The 22,976-nt window shown below is 43.2% G+C and overlaps 2 protein-coding genes across 4 annotated transcripts in view; one reads left to right on the top strand and one right to left on the bottom strand.

Annotated features, from left to right (window-relative positions):
* Positions 1–9,051, bottom strand: part of LOC116381896 (voltage-dependent L-type calcium channel subunit beta-4) — a 19,004-nt gene extending 9,953 nt beyond the window's left edge. Inside the window, exons 1-2 of one of the 2 annotated variants that reach the window (XM_031844394.1) lie at positions 8,673–9,051; positions 7,781–7,873 (exon numbers count right to left, since the gene is read on the bottom strand). In XM_031844394.1, coding sequence (XP_031700254.1) covers positions 7,781–7,873; positions 8,673–8,753 — 174 coding nt within the window. In that variant the 5' untranslated portion in view covers positions 8,754–9,051. The remainder of the gene's footprint in view (positions 1–7,780; positions 7,874–8,672) is intronic. The other variant, XM_031844396.1, reaches the window with a different exon arrangement.
* Positions 9,052–12,250: 3,199 nt separating this feature from the next.
* Positions 12,251–22,976, top strand: part of LOC116381887 (adenylate cyclase type 6) — a 29,123-nt gene continuing 18,397 nt past the window's right edge. Inside the window, exons 1-3 of one of the 2 annotated variants that reach the window (XM_031844375.1) lie at positions 12,251–12,470; positions 15,738–16,006; positions 16,126–17,065. In XM_031844375.1, coding sequence (XP_031700235.1) covers positions 15,987–16,006; positions 16,126–17,065 — 960 coding nt within the window. In that variant the 5' untranslated portion in view covers positions 12,251–12,470; positions 15,738–15,986. Of the gene's footprint in view, positions 12,471–13,886; positions 15,580–15,737; positions 16,007–16,125; positions 17,066–22,976 lie in introns of those variants that run through there. The other variant, XM_031844376.1, reaches the window with a different exon arrangement.

Genomic DNA, 22,976 nt, shown 5'->3' on the forward strand with positions numbered 1-22,976 from the left:
AGAGAGAGAGAGAGAGAGAGAGAGAGAGAGAGAGAGAGAGAGAGAGAAAGGAGGGTGAGGAGGAAGAGCAAGATAGCTAGAAAGTCAGACAGAGAAGGGGGGGACAAGATATACTGAAAAGAGAAGGATGTTTATGAGGACGGAGAGTGACTGAAGGATGGTTGGAGAGACGGACGAGAGAGTGTATAAACGATTTATATGACAAGATAAAGCGAGGCTATCTCGAGGGGAAGATGAGATTAGAACATAATAAAATGCTATGAAGGAGTGGAGTGAGACCTAGATATCTATCCTCATTGCAGATAGAAGAAAAGAGGGGAAACACAGCGGGGGGGGGGGCGCATGAGAAGACAGAGACACACAGACAGGCAGAGAGAGTTGCATACCTGGCTGATTAGGACGGCGCTAGAGCCTGATAAAGACATGAATCAGATTTTTTTTCTCACTGTAACGGCTTCGACCGTCTTCACACCGGGAACACGCTCAAACACACACGGACATCAAAGTGGAATAAATACGGTGGTGGGCACAAGGGAAAGGCGTTATGTCAGAGATGGGTTTAATGATTTTAGAACACAGAGAGCTGTCTGGGCTGTGATTGCTGTTCAGTGGTAATGTTTGGACATGAGGCTGTGGACCTCTGCTGCACACTGGCTATACCGGTCAAATCCGAAAACAGAACACTGTTACCACCAATGTATCTGAAGGGAAAACTGTGTATTTTGCAGGAGAAGCAGAGCTGCAATGCAGAGTGTAATGACGTGAGTTCTTCTTTATCGTCTGGTCTGAGGATGTCTTCTTTTTTTGTTGTTTTATTTTCCTTACTGCCAAACGTCCCCGTCTGGGAGCTAAATTTAACTGTTCCCTCCTATTCTGTTTCTGTGATTATTCTTCACACACTGCAACACTGATGGCCTCAACTCCACAGGGAGGGGCCAACGAGGAAGTGTGTCATCCAGCTAGTCGAGTCCTCGAGAGGGCCAATTAATCCTTCAGTCTAGGGACAGAACAGCAGGAGATTTCTACATTAATTTCATCAGGATCTTACTGATACCTTCTTTACAGTTTACGTTCTAATTTTCTTTTGGGAAGACACGTAGGTTAATTAACTCGTTAGTCATGATGAAAAAATAACTTTAAAGGAACAATTATTGATCACAATGTAAACAAAACCCTATCATTGAAAATGTAAATTTAAGATTGGAATGTACCATTTTCAAATTGATTGAGGGGTCTTTTGACACCTGGAATATCACTAGACAAAACACAAATCTGTTATTAATGTTATTAATCCTGCGTTAATTGATTTTGGGGTCACTAGGGGGCAGTGACCCCAATGGTGACTTAACAATTCAATTTATTTATATGACGCCAAATCATAACAAGTTATCTCCATATGACACTTTTCATATAGAGCAGCTCTAGACCGCACTCTATAACATTCCCCACATGAGCAAGTACCTTAAACAGGACGAAACCTTGGGGCGGAACATATCACCCCATAAAGTTAATATGCTGAAAGCATTTGCTTATTTACACACCCAGCAGACACGGAGCAACATTCATTTGGAGTCATGTTTGTGTCCACCTGTTGAATCCAGGGCAAAATTCACTCCAATAGTCACTCTCCTTTTAGTTCTGGTTTGCTCTTCATCAACTCCTGAGGGAAACGCCTGCTCATTGTTTTGGTTGAGAGAAACCAAAACAATGAGCTGAAAGAGGTCAAAACGCTTCATAAAGCTGCAGTTTCGGGTGATCCTTCGCTGTGGGTTCTTCACTATGAGGTGAATTGTATTTTTGTACAGTACAAACAGCTGTTGCAGGCGATGTGGCATCGGTCTTTCATTTAGGCGGAGGCGGAAGCGGCCCGGTTGCATCGGCTCGGCTTCAGGTGAATCGTCTCGCCATCGGTGGCTCATGGGAAGCATCGTCATCTCTCGCCTCAAACTCGGCTCTTCGGGCCTGTCAGAGGTTGGAATTCGCAGAGAGGGAGAATCGTAGGAAGAGAGGTGCTGCTTCTCCCTTCTTAAGGGTGCGGTTATCCACACGAATGACTATGGAAATCAAATCTTCAAGTTTAGAGGGCTCAGGAAATTAGACTAATTAATCCTTAATCGCAGACAAGTTCACATTGAGTTAGAAAAGATTGACCTTAATCCTGGATTTCAATCATAACGTTGCGGTGGAGAGACACATGCTAAGGTGGGCTAGGAATGAAGCTAGCAGGCGGGTTTAGCTGGTCCTGAATCCTGGACACATCCCCGAAGAGCTTGCGGAGGCCGTCCATGAAGTCCTGCAGGGCTTGGCTGTGCTGGCCGAGGAGGGCTCCCTGGCGGATACCGCTTGGTGGACTGTATCCAAGTGGGCTGAGCTTGCTGCCGTTCCCAAAGCAGCTACAGCCCGGTGGGCTTTATCCCAGTCTGCTGGATTCATAGCGGCCGAGTTGTATTGTCACGGTTAAAAGCTGAACTCAAATGCAGACACCGGACAAGCAGGTGAGGGGGAAACAAGTCTTTTATTGACAGATGCAGGCAGAGATGGTGAGTTGTTGGCTGGCTGGAGGGAAACCCGATGCAGTGAGCTGGCTGGTGGGCTTGGCAGACTGGCGAGGGAGGCAAGCAGGCAGGTAATCCATGTATGGCACAATGATCCGGCTGTTGGTGCGGGTGGGGGGGGGGGGGGGGTCTTGTAGGGAAGATGTCATTACTGGATGACTTGCTGATCCCAGATTGCCAGGTGTGCAGAGAGATACAGAGGAAGAGCGAAGGGGAACAACCAGACAGACAAAACACACAAACTTATTCTAAAAAGGCTGCAAAATAACAAAAAACACTCGCACCAGACAGACAGCAGGTGTCAGAGAGGAGGCACCATGAAAGAAAACTGCTTTATGAACAAAAAGTAAAAACACCAATACAAAACTTCGGACATTCATTGCGATTTGTTTCACTGGCATTCATACTGGAGCCTCGTCAGCTCAATAGTTGCAGATATGATCCATCTGATCAATGTTACTATTTGGCGATGATAGTGATGAACCAATAACCCATCTCCCCTCCTCACAGATAAATTATACAAACACAAACTGCCACGCTAACTTCGACAAGCAATTCTGTTGAAGCATAGTGTCCCATTTAGACACATCGTTATGTAGATGTTTAGCAGGTATAATGTTTACCATGATCAATGTTCTAGTTTAGCATGTTGGCATGTTGTTAATCAGCCCATAACACAAAGTCCGTCTGAGGCTGATGGGAATGTCATTAGTTTTTGTAGATATTTGGTCATGAACCAAAGTATTGGACAAACTGAAAGTTTGACCTCATGATTGCACAAGTTACAATTCATAATCTGGGGTCATGAATATCTGGACAAACTTTCATGGCAACTCATCACTTAGTTGTTGAGATATTTCAGTCTGGAACAACAACGTTGCTATTCCTAGAGCCATGACGCTCACATGACCAACAACAACCTGGATAGCAGGAAAAAAAACAACTCAAAATTCTACTGCATACCTTTGAAATGGTTGGTAGTAATGTTGAATACATATGATTTGTAATATATGGATATAACATGCAAAACACAATTTGCTAATGCTAAAATCAAATTCCTCTGGCTTTATTTGCAGGACGGAGATTCTGCACAAGAGCAGAATATATTATTCAGAAGACTGAAACACCAGAAGAAGAAAAAAAAAACTGCCAGCTCCAGTGATTTGGAAATCCAGTAGCCAAATATCCAATTTCAAAAATGTTCGATTAAAGGTGCGGTCGTAATTCAATGTCAGCAAGTTACACATGCAGAGAGCTCTCTGATACACAACGCAATAAATCACTCTGTGGTTACATCAATATCAAAGTCGAGTTCAGGCGTACCGTGTTTCAAATTGATCAATCACGAGACTCAGCGAGGACCCGAGAAGAGCGCACACGGGACGACGGCAATCACAAAGTGAAGCAGGGGAAGGAACGAGAGAACCAAAAGCGTTTTTTGAAGAGGGGGGTTGAAGGAGGAAGACAAAGGAAAACAGAGAGAGAGGAGCGGCGACAAAACGATGGAAACGCTGCTAAAAGATGATGATGGAGGGAGACGGGAGGAGAAGGAGTTTCAGACAGGGAGAAGAAGAAGAAGCTGACTGTGTCGAGTCATTTGTACTTACTCAGTTAATGTGGAGGTGATGCTGCTGCTGCCGGTCCCCCCCCCTCGCTCTCTATACACTACATGCTGTAAAATGCAGACAGACTGTACTGTGTCCCGTCCCCAAACCAGGGACGACCTGCACTGAAGCAGGCAACACCTTCCTTCCTATTCTTACCCCACCTCATCCCATCAAAACACACACACACACGCACACACACACACACACACACACACAACAACAAAGAAACAAAGCTTTTTGCGCCACTTCATCAAACCACCTCTCTAAATTTGCACCCCATCCTTGGCTATCAAAGGTCCAATTCAACACGCGCACGTAGACAGGAAACAGAGAAGGCACAGTTCAAGATCTCTCCTCCTGCTCCGACCCCTCGTGTCCTACATGCAACACATACATCCACACTTATGGCAGCATACTGCTTATTGTATCCTGCTGCAGAAATGAGTCATACTCCACTGCTCCTTCCATAGACACCCCACCCCTATCACAGACGAGAAACTATCTGCTCTGTTTGGGAAATCGGCTCCTTCGGCATGAAACAATTTATCATATCACCTTTTTTTTTGGGGGGGGGGGGGGGGGGATGTTGTGCATGCAGAGAGGGAGAAGGTGTAATGATTAAAAAGACACTAAAAGGTGCTCGTGTGAACAATGAACCCACACATCACTTCGCCTAAGGCCTTCAAAATGAGCATCGTGAATAATTTAAGCCGTGCAATATTCTCAGGGAATCTGGAGATTGTCATTAAGCCCCCCCCTGATCAGGATAACTAATGTCCCTGCCTGAAGAAGATGTCTGCGCATCCCTTTTTCCCCCCACTTCTTCTCACTGACGCCTCTCAGTTACCCTGGCTCCACAGTCCCTCACGCTAATGGTGAGACGGAGGTATTTTTCATCATGTTTGCGGTGACTGGTTCTGTGGAGAGAGGGGCATCATGCCTCTAGCCCTCACAACCGTATGAGTGAATTTTAATGGGGAACTTTAAGTTAATGAATTTTTTTTTATAATGAAGCGTTTAAACTACTGCATTTTGAGTTGAGCTGCAACAAAAATAATAATTAGATAGTTTCGAGTCATTTTTGCCAGATATGTGCTCAAATATGAGGATGTTGATTCCTGTTTGTATCGCATATGATAGTAAATCAAATATTTTGGGGTTTGTTTGGAGTGTTGGTCACATAAAACAAGCAATCCTAGGATGTCACGTTGGGCTCTGTGAAGTTGTGATGGCTGTTTTCCACTACTTGTATCCACTACACAGCATTTTATAGACTAAACAATTAATCAACAGAATAATCTGCAGATTAATTGATGAAAATAATAATAATGGAAATAATTGTTGAAGTGGACAAACATTAAACACACTGTTTAAATGTTATTTTACTAATTGACTAATGTATTTAATATGCATCAGATTTGAATGTTAAATACAGTAGGCTTGCTTAATGTTTTTCCTTTGTTTACCAGAGATGTTGTCTTTTTTTAAAACAAAAAGTGTACACATCAAATATAAATACAGCAGTTGATATTAGTGCAACTAAAAATTCCCTTAATTTGATCGGTCACTAACCGAAAAAACAAGCAATAAGATAATCTCACATTCCCTGGGAACTATTTTCTGTTGTTTTATAGACAATTAAGGGTCAATTGCTAATAATGTAGCTGTCTTAGCTGTGACAGTTACACTGTTGTAGTGTAATTATCTAATGTTTGCATTAGCTAATGTTAGCTTTGATCAGCTACTTCTCATTCCAGACCAAGTAAGAGCGAAGTAGCAAAACATCTGAGCGTGCTGACTTGAGCGTTACTGCTTATGATATTACCTTTTTATAAAAACTTTATTACAATTGTCACATATATACAGGTACATGACATTTGACCCCTGCATTTGACCCATCCTAAGTATTTGGGAGCAGTGGGCTGCTGTAAAGTATCCGGGGAGCAACTTGGTTGTTTAGTGTCTCGCTCAAGGACACTTCAACGCACTGACAGTAGGACTATGGGATCAAACCGCCAACCTTGTGGTTAAAGGACGTAACGTTCTGTCCACTGAGCCACACAGGAGGATTGCACTATTTCTGCTTTCACACCTTACACTCTCACTTTAAAAAGATTAATAATCGACTATCAAAAGTATGAATTTTGTTTCAGCGCTATACGTTATTTTATTGAAGAGGTATTTCAACTTCTTTCTTATCAACAACATGTTTTGATCTTTAGTTTAGGATTTAGTTGATTAAATTCACACAAAAGCTGGCTTAAACATTCAAATTAACAATTATTTTCATTATCTATTAATATGTTGATTACTTTCTCTAATAATCCAAACATTTCTTGGCCTATAAAAAGTAGTAAAACCCTTTTCTAAAGTCCAAGATGACGTTAAATCACTTGTTTTGTGTAACCAACAGTCTGCAAATCCTCTCAAAACTGACTGTTTGGTATTTTTACTTGAAAAATGACTTTAAATGATTAATTCATTATCAAAAGAGCTGTAGATTTATTTTCTGTCTATCATCTAATCACTTAATCAACTACCTCATGCTGTCAGTGTTGCTGTGTGGTGTGTGTGTGTTTTAATGAACTTCTAGGTGGGCCAAAGAATGTTTCCACCGTGGTGAACTTTTCTACTCTAATCGTTTCAGCTCTAAATTAATAAATCAGGACTAAATCAATACTCGAGATGGTGTAAAAGCCTGCAGAAATATAAATAATCTGTCAGTTTCTGTCATCAGTACATCAGGCTCCTTTTTGAGGAGTGATATTTGAATCCTTCCCAACTCCTGACTTTCCCTCTTTGATGCCTCCAGGCTCATGAACTTCGGGGATCTAGCAGCTGATGAGCTCTGCATGCACAGGATCAAGTTCTCCCCTCTGCTGGACTCTCTGGGAAACAACAACTACCTCTGCTTTACAACGACACCCAAAATCAATAAATCGAATACATCTTGAGAAACAAACACGAGGAGTAAATCAGTCTCGATCAAATCGGCTGATCCAGATGAGACCGTAAGACTCACATCAGCCCTCCAGTCACATCATGAGGCCCAGAAATCAAGTTTTGTCTTAAATAACAGCAAATCTCCATCAGAGTCTTCCACACGTGCTTGACCTGGAAACATTAATTAAGAAAACTGGGCTGTGTTGGGATTTTGTAACTCACTGCCATTTTTTCACGCATTGTGCTGCTCTCTGCTGGTCAGAACAACAACTGAACCTGGGGAGGATGAAGCAGCTCTGAGGATGAAGATGCAGAGCACATGTTTTGGATGTATAAGGATAATAAATGCAGAACTACAAATGTACCCCACCAACAGCTTAAACCTGAGACGAGTAGAGGTGCTGCATGCCTGCACCAAAAGGCAACAAAACAATGCAGAGACACCTGTTCTGTTGAAAAATCATCTTCAACTTACAGGTTTATTCAGACTTAAGAACACAACATGGCCCACATTTTCCATAGAAGCTGCAGTACTTCCCTCCCACTGACAATCAGTGAGATAATCGGCCTGTGACTGTGATGTACCAGCTCATGATGTAGCCTACATTGCATGCATAAATAAAGGAAGAAAGGAAGCCAACAAATGCCTCCGGGAGCTTTTTTTTTTCCCCTTACCTGCCGTTTGATGAAGCTGGATGTCGTGTCAGAAGATGTGCTGCCATCTGAGCGTTTGAAGCGGCTCTTGCGTTTAGGCAACTTCCTGGGCAGCTGTGATGAAAGAGACGCACACCAGTGAGGGAATAAATAAAGATAGATAGACAGTTAGCAGGAAACCAGCTTACACTGTGCTGTTTTTTTTAGGCTTTTTCTTAAAAAAGAACAAAATAAAAGCGTGTATAGGGACTGGTGCAAAAGAGCTCCTGTGCACCAGTCTATATATAACAGCTGTGGCTTTGCCAATATCAAATGTATTTCAGGACCTAATTAATCCAGCTGCACATTCTGATTCTGGTCTGTGTAAAGCAAGAGACATATTTTTCCCCGGGGCCTCTTGTAACACAGTCCATTAATAACAAAGCATGGATGTTGCAGCATGCTGACAGGGCCCTGTAGATTCAGGCTACAGGTGAGTCAGAGTCATAGTGTGCCAGTATCTTTACGCCAATAAAAGTCAGGGTATATTCAAGTTACTGATGTGTGCTGATTTACCTACATTCGTGTAAGGAAATGCATTGAAATGAATAATAAAAATCCATAAAAAATAAATCCCTGAACAGACACGAGCAGCAAACGTATCAACACGTAAAGGGATATTTATCCCGTGTGTGTGTGAGAGACATAATAACCATAATGCGAGTCTACTTAATGATCGCACCGACTGGCTCTTCACCGATCAAGCATCAATCTGCAGTTTCAGTGAAGGCGGAGGTGAAAAAAAAAGTAGCTCGCTGCCAAATCGCGACGCCTCAATTTCAACAACAAGTAGCAAGACATCAGCTAACCTTTTTTTTCTTTTCTTTCTCTGTCCTCATTGTGAATAAAGGAATGAAAAGGTGTGGTGGTTTACCTGAAAATAGTGCGACTGAGAGCCTGTTTCCACAGCAGACAGTGGGTCTACGGGCGATTTGGACATTTTGACTTGCACCATCTATTGAGAGCGCAGGGAGGCGGGCTGCACACAGACATGGGTTACTGGAGGAGACCAGGGACACGAAATACATCTAAAATGCAGTAAAAGACAGCGGGGGAAGCGGCATGTAGGAGCGGAAAACACGGAGGGGAGGGAAGGAAACAAAAGGCGATTAATATCCGAGCTCAGATTATATGAAAAGCTGGTCAGGGTTAAAAAAAGAAAAGAAATAAAACGTGTGTTATAAGCTACATCGGAGGGGTGGAATGTAAAGCGTGCAGGAAAAATGCCGGAGCAAAAATAAACCGTGAGGACTGAAGCGTCATCGCTCGACCAAGCGAACAGGTCCGTACTAAGTGTGTGTTTCTGCCGGGGGTGTCGAGATTGGCTTAAAAAAAATCAATTCACATGATGATTCATGATATACAATTTTAATCTTTCTTTATTTTAGAGTTGTGTTGGTTTGTGTTCAACACTGTGTTCCCTCTCGTCTGTGTTTTTTAAAGGGGGATGCAAACAGTAAACCTCAGTGGAATCTTCAGAGAGTGGATCTTTGAATTCATAATACAGGGGAGATTTTTGGGTAACACAGATATTACACGTGATAAAAAGTAAAAATATAGAAAAACACTATTCTTTTAACATTGAAGATATGGTTTGTAACAAAGTGTTCAGATCTCTTATAGGCAAAGTAATACCCCAGTGTATAAATACTCTGCAACAGGTAAGAATCCTGCATGTAATCCGAAATAAGTACTTAAAGTGTTAAAAGTAAAAGTACTTGATGCAGAAAAATCCCCCACTGTGACTGTTACACTATTATACATTAAATAATTAGATTATTACTCATGCATGACTGTAAACGCAGGGTTTTAATGTTGTACTGTTGACTGCCACACATTTTCATTATTGTATTCATCTGCTGATTTATTTCTAGATTAATTAATTAATTGACTGTTTGATATGTAAATACACTTAAAAATAGGGAGAAATGTCCATCACAGGTTCTAATGGGCCAAAGTGACAGTAATCTTGTTTTTAAAAAAGTGCATTACGACTCAATAACAAAATATACATAATGGTTAGGTAAAATGGTTAATTTCAGAAAAATATATATCATATTACAAGGGATTCATTATGCGTAAGTACCACTAATATTGCAGCTGGTAAAGATGGGGCTAATTTGCTGATCACATTTGCTGCATGTAAGTGATGGAAAGTACCCAAATACACAAAGTAATGTATAGGTGTGGAGGAAGGGTAAACACAATGGTGGAAAGGGATTTACCCAAGTACTGTACGAGTTTTAGATACTTGTACTTTACTTAAGCATATCCAATTTATTATTTTTTATCCTTCTACTCTGACATTCTTACTTGGGTGCATTTACTTAACTGCTATAGTTACTAGTTTAATTGATTTGTACATAAAACATGATTATCAACTTCTTAATTATGATGCATTGTGTTAGATTAAAGACCCCACATATCCACACAGTTTTTTTTCTTTAGTTATGGTAAGTAGGTGTGCGAAGTTATGCTGGTATTAACGTGCGGTCATCATTTACTTATAAGAAAGATAAAGTTATAAGTTGTTGTGCACCCAAAACTGACAGGAGAGCCCATGAAGTCCCTAGAAATATCTGGTTGCACATGACAATAACGTGTGTGTCATTATCTTGTTTGAGTATAATAAAAAAAAAAGGATGCATCATCATTCGAGACCTTGAAGGCATAATTTAACACTGTGAAAGAGGCCATTTTGCATAGTGAATACATTTACTGTTGATCATTTTAAAGCTACTACAAGGAACTTTCATTTTGTGTTGATTTTGGCGGCCCCTGTGGACGAAAGTGGCAGTGTTGTAGAGCGCCAGATACACTTTAGAAAAAAGTGCAGGTTGAAGGAGTCCGCAAACACCTGATCTGGGTCTTTCAACAGTGGGCTGGTCACTGAAGGACTTTAAGGTGAAGCTGCATGAGTTCTTCTGATTTTGCACGGAATCCAACCCAGTGGCACCGATGACAAGCATTAACAATAATTATATTAAAATAGCAAGTCTTCCCGCTGATGGTCTTGTTTACTTATGTAGGTCAAATAGAGGCATCAGTATTAAATTGAAACTTTTTCATAACCAGTTAAATGTTCCTCACAATATCTTTAAGTACATTTTGCTGGTAATATTTCTCCATGTTTGCACTGTGGTGTTGCTACTTTTAATAAAGTATGAGTTCTTCCAGCTGTATGTCAGCCTCACAAGGTTTTAGACACTATTGAGTAAATAAAAATGAAGGTGTAAGCTGACTTTTCCTCCTCCACATCACTGTTTTTTTTCCACTTCTGGGAGACTCATGCTGGAGATCATAGCTGGTGGTTTTTGACCGGCTGGGCTCGCTACAGACACGGCTTCACCCCTAGAGGGAGTGCCGAGTTACTAAAAGTGGGAAGAGAGTGGCGTGAGCCACGGCGCGCCTGGGCTGAGGAGAGCTGCGTCAAGCGTCAACCCAGCATCAGTTAAACAGCATTACAACGGGCCTAAGTGCAAAGTTTATTTCAGAATAAAAGCTGAAAAAATAAAGGTGAACTCAGAATCCACTTTATTGGCCAAATATGTGCACACATATAAGAACATTGACTCTCAATGCACTTCAACACAGTTCCAAGAACAATTTACAGGAAGATAGATTGAAATAGACTGTTCTCTTTCCAGGTGGAGAGGAGGGTGTGTGGCTCAGGCTCTAGCTTTTTGGCGAAGCTGCTTGACATCCTCCTGCCATCTTTTTGTCATATGGATTGTCATATGGATTGTCTGGACAGTATATTGTAATTTCATTGTCTTGGTCTATTCTGTTCACACATCTGTGTGTCCTGGGTGAGGGATCCCTCCTCATTTGCTCTTCCTCAGGTTTCTAACATATTTTCGCTTTAAAAGAGTTTTTCCTGATCAAGCGTGCATTGAAAAGGACAGGGTGGCGTATGCTGTACAATTGTGATATTGGGTTATATTAAATAAAATTGACTTGACCAGAGCTGAAACAAAAGCTAAGATACAAATATAGAACACTAGAAATACATAGATCAATATGAATATAAACATCAACAATGAACAACATGTCTTATCTATGATTGAGAGATAAAGACAAAAACATGTATCATATTAACCATAAACCAGTGTCCCATATGTTAAAACAAATAAACTTTTCTGAGAACAGAATTGTTAAGATGTATTGCCAATAGACTGGTATTTGGATGAATACCTGTCTATGGATACCTTAAGTGTTGAAATTAGATAAATGCGTTATGAAATAAACAGGCAATATGTATTATACAACCATACAATCTTCTTTTATTACAAAATATATATTTTTTGTGCTAAGCTAACCCGCTGCTGGCTATATCCCTTGTATTTAATGGACAGACATCAAAATATTGATCTTTTCATTTCGGGTTTTAACTTGAAAAACAATAACCGGAAGCGTGATGTCTGTATTGTCCCCGTCTTGACAGTGGTGCTTGGAGCCGAGAGGGTCAGGGGGAGGAGAGGAAAGGGAGTGGAGCGCGAGAAGACGACAGGAGGGAGATCCAGCACAGGGTGACCAATTTAACCGGACCATCCTTTGGACAGACAGGCTACAAATGGTCCTCCACTCCGGCCGCTCCGACCGACCACCACGCCGAACCGGAGGATTGTCTGCTGCGGTCCTGCCGGGGAATAGAAAACAGAAGATGATCACGGTGAGTCCGTCTTTCTGACAGTAACTGCTGCTGCTGCACACTGCAGGCCGACATATAGTGTGTATGTATATATATATATATATAAAATATATGTTCTCCTGTCACACAAACGTCCCAAACGCTGTTGCACTGAACCGCAGACGCCTCGGACACCTCTCTGTCTGTGCACCGTGTCTGCAGGAGTGAATGACATAGCTGGCAACAGTTGCTGTAAGGCCTCACACACGGGTAGCGGTGGTGGTGGAGGATACACGGTCAGTTAATGTTCCCCACTGGCGGCCAATAGCAACATATCTGTGTGATGAGCTGCATCATTGTTTCTTATTACAGCTGACAGTTCTGATGGAGTGTTAATAAGCTACATTCAGAAGCTGGAGCCTCGTGCAGGTCGCATCTGATGCTCATAATGATTCACATCAGATCATTTTTCACAACATAACTTTAAACTTAAACACCTCCATGTATCCTCTACTCACACCAACACATGGGGTTTGTAAATAACAGTTTTCAGAGTATTATTCACAGCTATAGTCCCCTTCCATCAACTGACTGATGCTGAGGAATGTGCAGCAGCAATAACGTCTTTATATCCGTTTATTTACCGAGGACTCGTGTTTGTCAATACACTTACCCTGAGAGCTGCTGCTTTGCTGCAGACTGAAGGACATTTGCACAAATGCAAATCGCTGACGGAGGCGTGTGTGTGTGTCCGAACATGGTCCACCGGACACAGCGGAATGTTTTTTATGGTCCCCGTTATGGTTGTCACATAGGCCATGGTGTTATGTAACAAGAAGCCTACGCTGTTTGAATGCGGGCCCTCACACACCGCCTGCTCGTGCATGGCATTTAGACGCTGGATTCGGAAACATGATTATGGAAATAAAAAAAGATTGCACACCACTAATTAGTTGATCTATTTTTGCATCGAGATGACAACTGAGCCACCATCACACACACTCAGAGAGATATGCATGCAGCGTCGGACTTGTCTAAACTGGAACAAGCCCACAAGGATTGACTTTATGCTCGCTGTTTGTGACTGTAACGCCAGTGTCCGGTTGAAAATGTCCCCTAGGAATAGTCAGCCTTCCCTTCTCCGCTTCCCCTCCCTCCTCTCTCCTAACGCTAGTGGGGGGAAACCGGAGAGTACAGCCAAGCACCATGCAAACACGCACGCACACACACGCACACACACACACACACACACAACAAGCGACTGGCAGCACCGCGACGTTTGCAAATGGGTACAAGCTGGTCGACCTTGTGCAGGGGGGGGGGACGCAGCCGGGGAGGTGGAGGGAAGGAGGTGTTGGTGGAGGTGGGAGGAGAGAAGAGTGTGTGTGTGTGTGTGAGAGAGAGAAGGGGGTGGTGGTGGGGGGGGCGGTTCTCCTTGAATCTTGTCGATCCGCTGCCAGGGAGGAGGGACACGGCTTGGACGGATACGTGCCAGAGAAGGCGCATGCAGGCAAGATATGGCGAGGAAATGCTATTTTTGCTTCAACAACACAGCGTGCCGCTCCGGTGGAAAATGCCGATCGATGAGGCGGCGGTAGCGGCGGTAGCGGCAGCAGACGCGGCGGCTGCGTTGCGTGTCTCTCTGCACTGTGTGCAGCTCCGGGTGTCTGGAGGCCTGGTTAGATCAGCTGGTAGCAGTTGCTGAGGCATATGTGGACGTTTAATTCAATCAGGACGAAGACGAGCACACTACTGTACTATTATGACATTAACTATAAAGATACTGGCGGGTTATTATAGTAAGATTAGAGACATACTATACAATGGGACCAGGTCAGGATAAACCTACAATTTTAATGTCTAAGAAATGCACACTTTTTCTGTCGACACTACAACCAATACCACGATGTAGCTTCATAAATGGGATGCACCATTTTACTTTTTCTCTCCCTATACAATACCTCAACTCAAGTTTATCCAATACCAGAACTCTATTTTCCCCAAATATGCTACGTGTATACCTCGCTGTGTGAAAACTCATTAGGGTTCTCTGGTTAGGTAACGTGAAGCATGCATTGCTGTGGCACTAAAAATGCAGTCACCGGCTCACCATGACTGAATAAATGTAACTGACGATAGAAATGCTGAAGAACTTTATTTAATGTAGATGTGTATCCTCTGGTCGATACGCAGTCCTCTTAAAAAGGGCCTTAGTGGTTTAGTGCATCCTAAATGAATGTCACACACTCAAAGACGCACACTGGTTTACAAGAGACTACTTACTTTATACACTGGAAGAGATTAACTAATATCCATAAGATATATCAGATATACACGTTCATACATCGGTACAAAAGCAAGTCAAACACTGTGTATTTAAACCGTCTACAGTATCCGACATGTCAAACAAACATTTTTTTAGGTAAAGCTTAATAAAGACAACAACAGTAGAATATAAAACACGATTAATTCACAGGCGACACTTTCTCTGGTGCTCAAAGGACATCATATTGATTTCATCTAGCAACAACACACTGATACAATAACATGTATCTCTGTGCTATACGCGTTATACAATGCTTAAAGGGAAGTAGCTTGAGTTTCTAGTCATTTCTAAACAACTTTGGGTTTAACGCCGCAGGGCCCACAGATCCTGTCATGCTGTGTTTCCCATTGCTGTCTTGATATTTGTCTTGACAGTATCCTGTTGTCCAGTGGCATTTATCTGTATTTATTACTTTTATCACCGATTGGGATAATAAACAGAGCTTGAAGGAGTCGCTCTTTATCTTCAGCCCAACTGACTCCAAAACACTGTCGTGTGTTTACATCAGAGGGTTTATTTTAGTACGGGGATCAAATCAAGCAAGTTCTGGTTCACCTTGAAAAACCCAGGCCATTAAGCTATTTTGGATCCTGTCCTCTCCCTCTCCCCCGTCCTCCCCCATAGTTTTGGAAGTAGCTTGATCTATGAATCTCTGTTTTTATGAGACACAATCACAAGTGTGTCCGGTTGTCCAGGAAATGGGATTCATTGTGCATTTAGCCGACAGTTATGCTTTTTATTTCCTTTCAGATTTGGGACGAAGAAGATCTTTGCTGAGAAGCTATTGAGAGAGCTAAACGGTGTCCGGCCTGTTCATTAATATGGGTATTAGCATCAAACGACAGACTGGACATTACTATCATGATCTGATGTTTCTCACCTGATGTACTCACTGCCTAAATTTGAGCCACGACACCATCACAAATATCTATTTGTGCATCGTTTTAATACAATCTACTGTATGTGTTTGGTTTTTCCTCTAGGCCCAGCGGAAGCCATGGAGATAGGGCTGGGAGCAGAGACTGGTCGTCTCATTAACCTTGGTCTCTGAGTGCTGTTCCTGGCACAAAAATCTGGGGCTTCGTGAAGCGACTGTTGCGCTTTTTGACCCCATCTAGTCAGTTCCACCCTGTGGCCCTGCAGTGTGGCCTCTACAAACCCCTCCTCACTACTTAAAAAATTTGTCCGCGGGGATAAATGAGTGAACCGGCTGCAAGGGAAAGGGCTGGGACATGTACCAGAACCCCAACAGGTAAATTAACTTCTACAGGTGGCTAGAGGAGGTAATGTTCCTGCCACATGGTATCAGTGCTGTAGCTGTTATCTGTCTTTGACCTGTTCCTGTACTGAACATTCTCTCTGCTCACCTAGAATGTCCTGGTTCAGTGGTTTCCTAGTCGCCAGGGTGGACGACCGCAAGACTGCGTGGGGGGAGCGCAATGGCAAGAAGTCCAAACGGAAGGGAGGGTCATCTCTCTGCAACCCGCGTTACATGAGCTGTCTGCGGGACCCAGATGCTATGGAGCCCCCTTCTGGAGCCCCCTTCCATCAGCACCACCGCGGAGGGGGGGCTGGGGCCATGGGAGGTGGGGGCAACTTCGGCGTCCGTTGCGGATGGCAGGAGGACCACTACGGCAAAAGGGGAGGGGCTCCCGGGGAAGGGGTGGGGCTGAAATCGGTCGACTTGGGCTTTGAGGATGGCGAGTTGAAAGGGAGGAAAGGGGGGTGTAACGGAGGAAGCGGGGACATGGGCGATGACGGTCCCAACGGCGCAGCAGGGGTGGTGACGGCTGCGGACTGCTGGCTCAGGGTGGTGCAGGTGTTCCAGTCTAAAAAATTCCAGTCCCGCAAACTGGAGCGCCTATACCAGCGTTACTTCTTCAGACTGAACCAGAGCTCCTTGACCATGCTCATGGGGGTACTTGTGATCGTGTGCGGCATCATGCTGACCTTCCACTGTGTCCACGCCGCCCCTCACGTGGCCTACTCGTCAGCCCTGTCGGTGGCGATGGCGCTCTTCATGGCTCTTATGGTGGTGTGCAACCGCAACGGCTTCCACCAGGACTACATGTGGATGGTCAGTTACCTGGTGATCGGAGTCTTGCTGTCCGTGCAGGTGTTCGGGGTGCTCATGGTGGCACCCAGGAGCGCCTCGGAGGGCATCTGGTGGTCCGTGTTCTTCATCTACATCATCTACACTCTGCTGCCTGTGAGGATGAGAGCGGCTGTGCTGAGTGGAGCCTTGCTGTCCATCATACACGTGGTCACAACATGGCAGCTCAATCAGGAAGACCAGTTCCTCTGGAAACAGGTGAGAGAGGCTTGACGTATGACTGTTTGACTGTTAACTGGGTGACCTGAACTGACACTGATGGTGATGGGAGGAAACTACTGTCACTATTTCCCTTTTATGTTGTCTTGCAGATAAAATATATCAGCATTTCATCCTACAATTTTTCATGAATGAAGTTCAGTATACTCTGCTCATGTTATATGTTTCACCTCCTCTAACTCAAAGACCCTTCGGTTGATCCATCTGCACAAATGCATGTTGTGTAGCGAAGCGTTGTTCAAAACTTTATTTTTAAAGTCCCAGTGAAGCGGAAGTCAGACTGTGACGTATTCTTCAGTGAAACTTAATATTTTAGTGGTGTAGAGTTACAAAAGGGATTTAAATGTTATCTCTCGCATTTGATTGGGCAGGTAAAAAATAGGCGGGCTTAGAGTGTAAGCAAAAATACCAAACATTGCTCACTGTAAGCATCTCAGTTGTGAGGATTTGCTGCTGGATCAAACAAAACAAGAGATTTGAAGACCTTACGTTGGGCTTCATTAAATTGTGACGGGCATTTTTCATTCTACAGATCAAACTATTTAATTAAATGTGAAAATAATCATTAAACAAAAATAAGAAATTGTTGTTAGGTGCAGGCCTAAAAATGTTTAATCCAAATTTGCAGCTATTTTAAGTGGAAAATTGGAAAGTATTTGATAAGCAGTGTTGGGGAGTAACCTCTTACATGTAACACCGTTGTGTAATTTAACTACAAAATAACTGTAGTTGTTATCTGTAACAGTTACTGAGAAAGAAGTACTAATCAAAATGTTGGTGTTTACAAAGAGGTTACATCAATTTATATATTATTTTTGGTAAAAAGCTTTTATGTAGATTATGACATTCATTCTGTTGCTTTGCAGCCTTCTGATTCTGCAAAAACATTTGATGATACTGAATAGTGTGAAAAAGTATTTCAACATCAAACCTGAGGAAACATCTACCTTAATGCCTAATTTTAACCGGGTATCTAGTAATCTGTAACCTATTACATTTTAACAAGTAACTTTCCCAACATTGTTGATAAGTAATTAAATACACAAGCAAACAGAAAATTGTGATACCTCATCACTGTAGACTGATTGAACTGGACACATTGTTATGTTGCTTCATGTCTGGGGGCATTCAAAGTGTCTCCTCCGTCACAATGTTTACGATATGGCGGTTTCATTCTGACTGAACTGGCCACACAAGCGGACGCAGTGCCACCGTGTTGTATTTACATGTATTCTGCGGCTCGTGGGTCTTTCTGTACAGTGTGTTGTTTGTGCGTCATGTCAAGGACCTGGTGGCTCGCTGAAGGTCAGCGGGCTGAATGGACCGCCCCGGCCGGACAGCTGTGTGTGAGTGCGTGTGTGAGTGTGTGTGGGTGTGAGTGTGCTGTTGTGTGACAGTGTGAGAATAACATGATGTAAAGCGATATCATTCAGGTCTCTGTGCTCTCACACAAGGGACGCTTTGTACTTTTCTCCAAGGGTTGGGTGACGATGGTGAGGCCGACTGGTGGGTTGGGGGGGGGGGGCACGCAGTATGGTGGTGGCTCGCTTTCTGTTGAGCTCTAACCATTTTCTCCTTGGGGAAAAGTTATGGAAAACATAATGGGAAAGCCATTACATGAAAACAATAGGGGGATATAGGACCTAATGACGAAACACTGGTTATCACCATAATGTCTCTGCCATAACAGTAAGGTATGCATTCAGTAACATATCCTCTCATGTGTTAGCGGGACAACAACAACCGAAAGACCGATCACTTTGTTAAGATATTGTTTATTATACATTTATTTAAAAAGTACAGCACTAGGTTAGGGGTTCGTGGGAACTCAGTAACTGCTGTGTACTCTCACATCATGCATGATATACCATATATCCCTCACACGCTGCAACGTTGTTTGCCGTCATTAAGTGAATGAATGTCGTGAGATAGCTGCAGCCCTGCAATGCTGTTTATTCCAGAGGTCGCCTGTGTACTATACGTGACAGTAAAACTCTATCATCAATCACTGCTTCACGCTTGTGTGCAAGTATTTCCTCTTTCTCCGATAACTCATTAACCTCACCGGGTTTCTGTTGGTGGTGATGAGAAGAGATAATGATGAAGTTGTGTATTGAGGAGTGATGTAAATGCAGATCCTCTTTTCTGTCTTTTCGTTGCCAACTTCTGTTTGCTGGCAACGCAGATTTTAAACAGGGGATTGAAAGGGAGTCGGTACAGTTGAGTTGGGTTTCTCCTCAGTCATAAGTGCAAGTTGATTTCTGAAAGTACGAGTAGCTGATTGATCTATCATCCATGAAGTAAATTAAATAGGTCTTATTTGTATATCAGACTGTAGTTTCACTGAGTTAAATCAGTGACCAGCTGGGGCTGGTCTTTGAATGCCGTTTCCCAAAAAATACACTATTCTTGGGATTTATTTTAAACTAATAGTTCATGTAAAAGCAGATATGAGGGACCAGGATTTGGTCACATTACATGAGAGGTTATCCGTTAGTGGGGGTATCACTTGTAAAAAGGTGATCGCGTACATTCGCTTATGTCGCCCATTTGACCTCAATCAAATCTGATCAAAGCACGCTCGTGAACTGACATTTTGTGTATAATATAGTGCTCCAAATCAGTGACATGGAAGACCACAATAAAAGTCTTGACAGAATGGCTCTACAGGCCATTAATTTATTTATGACCATGAAGTCTTACTCAATAAAACACAAAAGCAGACCAACCAATTCAAGACATCCGCAAAGAATATAAGCTGAAAACAGAACAGTAGTAAAAACATGTTTGACGTCCGTCTTTCCAAATCTTGATACCTCAGTAACGTCTGGCGGGAATGTCTTCAGATTTTGCACAAACGGATAAAATGATGAAGTGATGAAATCGTTGGACAGATGTCTACTGCAACTTGACTGTTTGGGGGACTCGCACACAACCGCGAGGCTGCAATTGTAGTTATTCAAGTCATGTAAGACCAGAGTAAACTGAGGCTCTCGCGCACATCTCAATGGTGTCTGTCTGCCTCATAAGTATTTAATGTTCATCTCTTGAAAGTCACGGCCTTTAATCCCTTCAAACCTTTCAAAACACATGCAGTCTGGTTGTTTCCTGAGCTCTATTTCTCTTGGCGTAGTTTGGCATGTGTGTGTTTTTACAGCTGCATACGGCAGAATCCAGTGTCTGTTCTTAGCTTCACTCTGAGCGCCTTATTGTACACGCTCACAAATTAAACTACAGTATATAAGAGAGTTTAAACCACCTTGTTTTACGCAGGACTGATTTCAAAACAAACGCCAATCTATCGGAGCTTTAACATGGAGACGACCTGTAACACGGGAGTTTCACTCTGCTGTTACTCCATGTTTCTTTTTTGTGTCGACATGTCTGTGATCCTCAGACCCCTCGGCTGAAATAAATTAGCCCTAGCAGTACATACACATGTGCATGTCCCACCCATCATCACACACACACACACACACACACACACACACACACACATCCCCTCCTTTGTAATGGTTGTCACCTTCCCCTCAAGTCTCTATTGATGTTTGTCAGAATTGCAGCAGTTTGTTATTCTTTGAGAAGTAACATCACAAAGCTATTGTCCTGCCTGAATGTGTGGGTGTCTGTTTGAATGTGAAGACTGACATGTGCGGTACAGTGGGTGCTTGTGTGCAGGATTAGAGACACTTTTAATACACGCCACTCTGCTGCTTTTCATGCACACTGATCACTGCCGATATGTCTGTCAATGAAGCTCCTCCTGATTGTACATTGTTCACCCCGGCGTTATTTGCTTTATTGTCCCTGACAACAAGCATTGTTGTGTGGATGCTGTTGACATACGTGCTGTGGGAGGTCAAATACTGGTTCCTAAAAATACCCAGCCCTTGGCGATTCTGCTAACTGTTGCATCACATGGGACAGTCTTATCAGAGCCTGCGTCAGAGCAACAGGCAGGTCACTCTCACCCCCTTTTCTCTGCATACACATGGGTCTGCGGTTTTCACATACCCTGAAGGCTAATGCTGTATATTCACAGATACGACTATGATTTATTTATCTTTTTCTGCTGCACGCTAATGAAGCGTAAGCTAATGCATTTTGGGACGGATCTTTGATCTTTAAGCACAGCAGAGATGGTGGGTAAAGCCCCTAAAAACCCGTAAGAGAGCACAGAGGGCAAATCAGGCTCTACGTGAACTCTGGCTCAGGGGACAGTCAATCTGTTTCACAACTCTCCCGCTAAGTGTTTAAAATTTGTTTGTTTTTCATTCAGTAGATAAGATAAGGGAATAGCGTTTAAATAACAATGTGCCGCTTATGTAGTAATGCGCTCAGTCCACTACGGTCAAACTTTCCAAATGGCTGTTTACTCAATTCTAAAAATTTCCAGGATGTTACAAAGAGAAAGAGCAAATCTCACATTGATGAAACTGTATCAGCTGTTCACAGTTTCACAGCAGCTCCCGGTGCTGGAATAACCTTGTGTGCATCATGCATCAAGATGGTTGTACTTCGATCCCAGTGGAAGAAGTGTCGGCGTGTGATGATCATCTCTGCAAAGCTGCAGCTATAGAAAGAGACACCCAGTAAAAGTGAAGGAGGAGGCAGCAGCGAGGCGGTGTGATCGGAGGAGAATCCGATATTCTCCCCACGCAGTCCCTTTCCTCGGCCTCCTTGATAAATAATTTGTGTTTAACGCGGCAGCAGCATTTTAACGAGGATACCTGTCACATGTACGCTCTGCTCACGACCAGGATGGGTGCTGACTGATGGGATCTCTCTCACACACACACACACACACACACACACACACACACACACACACACACAGTGTTATTCAAAGACTCCAGAGAGGTTTTAGTGCATCAAAATTTAAACACTGATGCACCTGAATGTGATGTGATCCCTCTTTGTGTAATTGTTTCTCCATATAAATACATTTCACTTGTTTGTAACCGCCTGGATTCACTTGTATTCACTTACGTTGATACAGAATTACACACACACACACACACACACACACACACACACACACACACACACACACACACACACACACTCTCAAGACACCCATACCACCACCACCACCAATCTGTGGACCAATAAGATCGCTGGAAAATGAATTATCAGTTTAGCATCACTTCTGAGAATGATGGGGAATAAACAGCATCGCTAAGTGTCTCCCTCAGTGCTTCTGTTCAGTTGGTCCAACGGTTGCCATGGAAACAACTACGACTCAAGCAGCCAGTTGAGCCGGCTGCTGTACAGTTTGGTAACCGTTGCTGCAAGTGAAGGAAAACCAGGTCAAAATTGATTGCTGCCGTTCACTCATTCTTTCTGGTAATCTGGCAGTTTTAGGACCTGGATGTTGGAGGGGTCCGAGCTTTCTAGACACGAATAGATCCGTGCTTTGTTCTTCCTTCCTCCCCCTCCCCCCCATGCTGTCGAAATGAGACGGTCCATGATTAAACATGACGATGACAGAGAAGAGGTCATATGAGTGGAGGTGCTAGGGAGGGGAGAGGGAGGGATGCACAGGATGTTGTTTGCCAGTTGTGTGGTTCAGGGAAGCTTATCTCTGGTCAGCTCGCTGTGACTGCGCACGTCTGTATAGTGCAGGACGAATGTTTAGGCCTCGAAGACGATAAAGAAAGCTCTATGGCTTGAGTAATTGACCTTCTATGGTTCTGTTACTTATACGAGTTTCTTTTTCTGGCACAGATAATTGATTTTATTGCTAATTACAACTCTTTTGCATTCCTCTAATGTTGACATTGCTCCTCTAAGAGGCTTTTTGTTTAATCGCAGCAGTCGTCCCTGAACCTGTTGTCTGTCCACAGCACATAGGGCCCAGTGTGCTTGCAGGGGTCCCGTGCGTTCCAGA

Source organism: Anarrhichthys ocellatus, unplaced genomic scaffold (assembly GCF_004355925.1).
Source record: "Anarrhichthys ocellatus isolate YVR2014 unplaced genomic scaffold, GSC_Weel_1.0 scaffold5, whole genome shotgun sequence".
NCBI classification, from domain to species: Eukaryota; Metazoa; Chordata; class Actinopteri; order Perciformes; family Anarhichadidae; genus Anarrhichthys; species Anarrhichthys ocellatus.